The sequence below is a fragment of the Chiloscyllium plagiosum genome, chromosome 1, assembly GCF_004010195.1.
Source record: "Chiloscyllium plagiosum isolate BGI_BamShark_2017 chromosome 1, ASM401019v2, whole genome shotgun sequence".
NCBI classification, from domain to species: domain Eukaryota; kingdom Metazoa; phylum Chordata; class Chondrichthyes; order Orectolobiformes; family Hemiscylliidae; genus Chiloscyllium; species Chiloscyllium plagiosum.
In genome coordinates, this window is record NC_057710.1 from 41,210,015 (window position 1) to 41,218,090 (window position 8,076).

Consider the following 8,076-nt stretch of genomic DNA (forward strand, 5'->3'; position numbering starts at 1 on the left):
GGTGAAGGATGAGGGGTGACTTGATAGAGGTTTATAAGATGATCAGGGGAATAGATAGAGTAGACAGTCAGAGACTTTTTCCCCGGGTACAACAGAGTGTTACAAGGGGACATATATTTAAGGTGAAGGGTGGAAGGTATAGGGGAGATGTCAGGGGTAGGTTCTTTACCCAGAGAGTGGTGGGGGCATGGAATGCGCTGCCTGTGGGAGTAGCAGAGTCAGAATCATTGGCGAACTTTAAGTGGCAATTGGATAGGTACATGGATAGGTGCTTAAGCTAGGACAAATGTTCGGCACAACATCGTGGGCCGAAGGGCCTGTTCTGTGCTGTATTGTTCTATGTTCTATGTTCAAGCTATTCAGTTACCTGGGAGCCAATCACACAGTGGTAGGCAGAAAGCCTTTGTCATTGGTCTGTAGACTAGATTAAAAATGTGTTGCAGGTCAGGCAGCATCAAAGGAGAAGGAGAATCGACGTTTCGGGCATAAGCCCTTCTTCAGGATCTGCAGTCCTCACTTTCTTCTAGTCTGTAGACTAGCGACTAGTCAGCAATCAGCTGCTGGTTGCCAGCTAAAGTTCAATTGAATAAACGCCTGGTCTCCAACTTGTCAATAACAAGACTTCCACCAGTGCTTGACTAAGAAGCTTTGTTAGCAGTCCTTCCAATGATCGTCAAGTTACTTTTAATTTTTAAAAGCAGTGCAGCAATGCTTCAACAGATCTCGGTTTCTAAAACAGTTCTTGTCCTATTTCGGTCCACAAACAAAATGTAGAGAAATAAAAAGTTTCAATTTACCTATGATTATCTCTCTTCATTAGCAAGACAGCTGGTGTGTAGGACTTTCTGGTGTGTACCTGTAATCGTGTAAATTGTTCTGAATATCCACTAATGAGAACTTTTAGTGTTAGGAGACCGATATCTTGGGTCACCGAATAGTGTTGCTTTTGAATTTGAATCATGGTAGCCTGATGATAATCAAATTTTTGTTGAAATATGCTGACTTAATTGCTTTCCAGTAATAAAAATAATTTCATCATACGAGGAATCATAACATCGGCACTCCTGAATGGTCTCCCACATTCTACATCCACCATGAACTGAAACCCTTTCCCATATCTCCTTAAACTTGAGGACATTGAAAATGTTGCTGCCTATGCCTGAACTTGAAGCAAGTCCTGTTTCCCTATCATCCCTATGGTAGGGTAAAATAGACCAAGTCTGGGGTGAGGGAATCCAGAACAAAAGGGCATAGAATTAGGGTTAGCGAGGAAAGATTTAAAAGGGACCTAACAGGCAACTTTTTCATGCAGAAGGTGATGCATATATGGAATGAGCTGCCCGAGGAAATGGTGGAGGCTGGTACAATTGCAACATTTAAAAGTCATTTGAATGAGTATATGAATAGGAAGGGTTTAGAGGGATATGGGCCAGGTGCTGGCAAATGGGACTCGATTAGTTTAGGGCATCTGGTCAGCATGGTCGACTTGGACTGAAGGGTCTGTTTCTGTGATGTACATCTCTGTGACTGCTGTCAAGAAACATCTCAATTCAAAAATTATCATTGTTCTCAAATTTCTTCATGGCTTTACCCTCCCTTTCTTTGTAATCTCTTACTGGCCCACAGCTTTCCCAAATTAAGTGAGCTTTTCTAAATGTTGTCTCTTGTGCATCCTTAATTTGAATTGTTTCACCATGCCTTCAATTGCCTCACTCCAAAGTCTAGAATAACCTCCCTACACCTCTGTACACTATGATTCACTTTGCTCCTTTTAAATAATCCTTAAAACCTATCTTTTTGAATAGGCTGGGGCTGTTTTACCTGGAGCGTTGGAGGCTGAGGGCTGACCTTATAGAGGTTTATAAACCTTTTTCACTAACCTAGCCACCTGCAACTCCATTTTCAAGGAACTAGTGGTCAATAAGCATAGGCGTGATAGGGAAATAGGACTTGCTGCAAATTCAGACAAAGCAAAATTTTCAATGTCTTCAAGTTTAAGAGGTTTAGGAAAGGGTGTCAGTTCGTGGTGGATGTAGAATGTGGGAGACCATCCAGGCCTCATTACATTAAAGACTATATACAAATATAAATTTCACTGCTGTTATATGTTGAAGTAGTTGATGATTTGGTAATGGCCAGTATTTTTTATTAACTGTTGACTTTTATTAATTCTGCTTCCTACTTTCTTGATTGTTTGTTTATTTCTCCCAATCTCTAATATCTCTAGGCTGTGTTACTGATGGATGCTGAGAAACGTATCCGACTACTACAGTTTGTTACTGGAACTTCAAGAGTGCCTATGAATGGGTTTGCTGAATTGTATGGTATGTGATTTTGTTCTTGCTATATATGAAACTTTAGTCCTCAAGTTTTAATTAATAAATTTTACTGTATGTATGGATAGAACATTTCATGCATCAACCCATAAAATTTATATTTGTAGACTATAGTATGATAATTGTACTTTTATAAGAAAATATGATTTATTTAGCCAAATTTGTACTTTTTTAAAGAAAATTAATTTAGGGATATGTATTCTGCAGCAAAGACTGCTCTCTTTTGGTCATTCTAGCTGCCCATCAGAACGTGGGGGGTATTCACTCAGTTTGTTTTTATATATGGCTCTAAGATGATAGAGAAACTTTATTCTTAAAAACTTGTGCTATACTAACTGATATTTCCATATAGGTTCCAATGGTCCTCAGCTGTTTACAATAGAGCAGTGGGGAACGCCAGACAAATTACCAAGGGCTCACACATGGTAAGATCAGTAATGTTATTAAATGCATGGATTGTGTCAAAATTATATGTATTGCCTCCCTGTGTTCTTACCAAAATAGATCACTCTACACTTTTCTGCCTTGACTGTTACCTGCTCTGTGTCTGACCATTTCATTAGGTATTTATGTCTTTTTGAAATCTATAACTACCTTTCTCCATGTTAGTAGACTTACAAGTTCTATGTCCGTTGAAAATGCTGTACCCAAAGGTTCACACCATTACTACATATGAAAAATCTCTGGTGGATTGAGTAATAAATATTGAATGCCATTTCACCTTTCCGCCTGAAAAACAGCCATTCATAACATCTCTCATTTCCAGTCACACATCATATCCATGCACTTTATCAACATCTTTTTAAAGTCTTACGTTCAAATATACGATAATATGACGTCTATGTTACTAGACTAGTAATTGCGAGGCCTAGAATATTTTGACTATGGCAACTGATGGTTTTAAATTCAGTTCATTAATTCCAGCTGGAATAAAGGGTTAATGGTGACTACATTGCCACAAGAGCCCATACAGCTCATTAATCCCTTTTGAGGGAAGGAAATCTGTCTTCACCTGGTCTGACCTACATGTGACTCCCCGCAGCCACATTCTTAACTCCAACTCTGAAATAGCCTAATGACTTGCTCATTTGAGCCAAACTACTGTCCTAAAGGATAGCCATTTAGGGCATACCTTACCACGCAGGCTGCTTCAGTTCAAGAAGGTGGTATGCTACCACCTTTTCAGGGAATTAGTGATGAGCAATAAATGCTGGTATCGCTAGCAATTCGTGTGCTCTAGAGTGAATTAAAAAATAAACTACTAACCTCATCCACCTTCTTGTTTTCTCTTCAAGAAAAGTCAATGAAGTTAATATTACTTGGTGGGTGCGAAGGAGTTCTAATGAGGGGATCTTGCATTCTCAAAGGTCATCAGATGTTCCCATTGCTGGATTTATTATTTTACAACCTTTTAAAATAAAATAAAAGTTAGAAAAGAGAGAGGGTTTTTGTATTTGCAGGGTCCCTAACCCCAGAGAAGTATTCATGGCCTTTGAGCTAAATGGCTTAAAAATTACTTAACTGGGCTTTTCTTTAGGCGTATCAGAGGAGAAATGAAAAAAAAGCTGCTGTAGTAAGTCATTTCCATCCCAAAAAATGAAAATTGTTATTGTCAGAGTCTTAATTTTAATTTGTTTTACAAATGAAGATTATACTTTTTTTGACTTGTAGCTCACTGGAAAACTACCTGTTCAAGTTGCCTGGTTATTTGCAAGTGATGCAACAGCAAAACTTGCCGTTTTTAAAATCTTTTTGATTAACAAACACACACCCATCACCTTTGTATTGTGTTGCCTGATAGATTTTTAATGACAAACATTTATTCTCCTGTTCACAGCTTTAACCGCCTTGATCTGCCACCTTATGAATCTTTTGAAGATTTACGAGAAAAACTTCTAATGGCAGTGGAAAATGCTGAAGGATTTGAAGGAGTAGATTAATTGACTGCAGTTGTGGTCAACAGAATGCTGCTTATAATTTTTTTAGAGATAGGAACACTTTACCAGTGGTATCAATATAATTGCACAGTGACATTGGTACATGGAACAAATTCTTCTATGTTAATTCCTATTTCAAGTTTCTGGAAGGCTGAAAAATTCAAAACTGACTCTCCAGCCAACAATAATAAAAGAAGGAAAGTGGATAATGTATGGATGAAAAGTGCATTTCAATAGAATTTAACTGTGTATTAAAATTGTTCTTTAAAGAATCCAACATTTTACCAACTTTGTAATGAAAGTGAATCGGAACTATCACTTTCACAGGTATAGTATTATCACTTTGTTTACTCAATGGATTGCAAACTAACCAGTTATATACAGATCCCTCTAATTAACTCAGTTAAAAGGCACAATCTGTTAAGCGATTAAATATTTAATTCACATTTTTCTCTCAAACATACTTATATTGTAGTGTATTGATATTTTCACTGTGAAATGTTTGTGCCTCCTTTACCCATCAATCATGGTCAAAAGCACTTTTTAAATTATTGATGATGTAGATTAATACCATGCTAGAAAATGAAAACAGAGGTAGTGGTATTTTTCTTTAACAGAATTGTTACAAATGAGCATAAATGGGATCTCAAATGCAAATTACAGTAACTGGTGTCAATTTTATTTTTAATGAGCAGTTCCATTTTGCTAAGTCATCTAAACATGGTTATCCATTGAGCATTCAATGAAATAACATTTGCATTATGAAGACTGTCAAAAAACTTGAGATATCCTGTTAAAATGTTATCTGAATTTTCCTCCCTTTTTGGAGTAAGGTGACTGTTATCTGATATGGTAAAGCAAGTTACAGTAACATGCCTGTGACATATATAGCATGCCTGTTTAAATCCTTAGACTGCCGGTGGGTCCAGGATATGAGTGCAGGCTGAATCTTGAACTTTAATCTTACTCATTGCAAGAGGTAAAATAGTACACGGTGATTAAGCTACATGAATTTCATGAGTCATTTTATTGTATTATTTACTAATTTCAAGATGTAATGCCGACTAATTTAAAATAATTAACACTATAGACAAGCCAAACAAAAAGACTTGATTACTCTTTAAATAACCACTAGCCTTTGCTTCTGTTTCTTTAATGACCTAATCTGCCTATTTTGTTTTTATCTTAGACTTTTGTACAGACTTTATTTCTTGATCACCTTTCTCCTTTTTATAATTTACCTAGTGAATTCCACTTTCTTCCTCCCAGCACCCATTCTAAGGTCAGGAGAATTTCTTTTTTCATTAAATCCATTCAATTAGCTTAAAATTGGTTCTTTTGAGCTGATTTTAACTAAGCAAATAGAAAATGATGGCAATGACCAGATGGATAGCATAGAACAATGCAACAAGTTTGAAGGGGATTCTGATAAATGCGTATCTTCTGTGATAACCTCCTTTCCACTCTGATAATTTATATCTCAAACCTTCACAATGAAAGCTAACCACTACCAATCAAGTTTTGAACAATTAATGTATTTGTTCCATTATCAGTAGCGCTATGCTAATTTTAAAAAATGTGTTCTGTTGTAACACCAAGAAATCTAAGGGCACTTTATACATGGCTGTTAATTATTTTTAAATGTGTACATTTTTAATACAGAGTTCAGTATCCACTGCAATATAAATGTTGTGGACACCAACCTAAATTTCACTTATTGGCACAATAAAACCAATGTAGACCTCAGCTAAACAAATTTTCCTCCTTACCATTTTCACCAACGTGCTTTTTTTCTTCCCTTTAAAAGCCTGCCATATGATTTAAAACTCATCTCAAATATGTTGTAGAAAACATGTCTTGAAATCCTTCTTTCCGTATTAAATTCCCAAAAGAATAAACTTTCCTTATTAATGTTGCAAGTTTTGTCATTTTAATTTTATGTATATACATTAATGAGATGAAGATAATTATCTAATTTAGAATGATGATGAAGTACAACAAATCTCCTATTACAGAATGTGTGTTTGAAAAAACATCTGTCTGACTTTATCAAAAGTCTTCGTGCTGATTTTACAGCCATGTTAAAAGATGGGTTGACCTCTAATTGAGTTTTGTTCTCTCAGTTTATTTTCTCGGGAAAGAATACATTTCTGTCGATCATCTGTTTAATGCCCAGAAAGACGGATGTTCGAAGTGGTTAATGATTTGATAACCACTGTTGAAGCTACTTTGTGATTAGCTGATAAATGCTTATAAAATGGCAAACTGACTATTTTAGCAAATTTATGTACTGTACTGGTTAGAAAATGAATAGTTCCACCTTCAGCAGCAGTATGTGACTCCTTATGATGCTGCAGCCTTGAAAGTCTAAACTGCAACTGATTTGATGCTTATGACTCCCCAGTGCTTCAGTTTCAAAATCAACAGTAATACTGAAGGTACTCTTCAGAATTAACCACTTAATCAAAGTGCCATTAATGAAATTAATATTTTAAAATATATAATTCAAATTTAACATCCTCAGATAGACCAAAAACGTATTTTCAAATGAGTGCATTTGAAGTATAAGCACTTTTGTAAAATGGAGAAGGTTCTGTGAATAGCAATGGGATAAATGACCATTAACCTGTTTTAGTAATGTTACTTGAGAATAGATGTTGGCTGAGATATCTCCCACAGGTGAACACTCTCTCTTCTTAGAATTCTGCCAAAGGATAGTTTATAGCCACCAGAGAGGGAAAATAGGTCTTGGTTTAATGTCAGATTCAAAATGTTTCATTACGACACTGGACTGTCAGCAAAGTTCATGTGCTGAAGTCTTTGAGTGGGATTTGAATCTACCACCATTTAAATGACAGGTGTGACACAAGACCGATGTACGACAAGAAAGGCAGACATCTTTTTGTGAAAGCTACTTTTTGTAACTAGATTTTGATACTTTTCATGTGTAGCACCCTGTTGATTATTTGTAATCAATTTGAGGTATCTGGTGTCATTGGTGAGTCCAAAGGCAGTAATGGAATACATACTCTGGGTAGATGATGTTGAAGACTTGCTCAGCACAGAGTGCTAACAAAAGTCTATCAGCTTTGTTAGAACAATAAGAACTTATTTCTGTTTCACATGTCATTTCATTTGTCATCACTAAAGTATGTCTTCACTAATGTAGGGGAACTGATACTGTCAAAAAACTTCAAGATACTAAATATTTGTATTAAGATAAATAACAAGAAATTGTCAATGTACAGGTTGACAGCCAATACAATTCCTTTCTGTAAAAGAAATGCTGGAATAAGCTAAAGGAATTGGATACCACTGTCTTAACTTCAGTTGCGGGAGGCATAATTGTACAGTTACTAAAGAAGGACTAGAAAAGCATTTAAAAACATAAAGTATAACTATCAGTACTGATTTAAAAGGCAGACTATTCTATGACAAAGCCATTGAATTATTTTTAAAAATGGTGGAATAGGTCAACGTAGGTAAATCAGTCTCTTGGAGGCACAAGGCTTGGATATTGCTGAAACATTTTGTCTTGTACTCATCTGGACATGTGAAAGAATGTTAAATTTCAAACAATCACAATGATATATACTGGAGAAAAAAGGTGCTGTGTGGTTGGCAAGTCAACTCTTGCGGAGGTGTTGCCATAGGAGTAGCAACAAGAAACTGAAGGAACTCCTCAACCCATCCCAACTAATTCAAAAAGGTGTAAGGCTCAAATATATTCCTTTTATTTGCAGAGGACAAGTACCCATGTGTCACAGTGTGCCAATTTTAGCTTGCATGAATGAGCCATGTTC

At 36.1% G+C, this 8,076-nt stretch overlaps 1 protein-coding gene across 21 annotated transcripts in view; it reads left to right on the forward strand.

The window, feature by feature from the left end:
• nedd4l (NEDD4 like E3 ubiquitin protein ligase) overlaps positions 1 to 6,188 on the forward strand; it is a 485,500-nt gene extending 479,312 nt beyond the window's left edge. For all 21 annotated transcript variants that reach the window (XM_043677840.1, XM_043678365.1, XM_043677695.1 and 18 more), the window contains 3 exons: positions 2,228 to 2,324; positions 2,689 to 2,761; positions 4,174 to 6,188. In XM_043677840.1, the coding sequence (XP_043533775.1) occupies positions 2,228 to 2,324; positions 2,689 to 2,761; positions 4,174 to 4,276 (273 nt within the window). In that variant the 3' untranslated portion in view covers positions 4,277 to 6,188. The remainder of the gene's footprint in view (positions 1 to 2,227; positions 2,325 to 2,688; positions 2,762 to 4,173) is intronic.
• Positions 6,189 to 8,076: the final 1,888 nt, after the last annotated feature.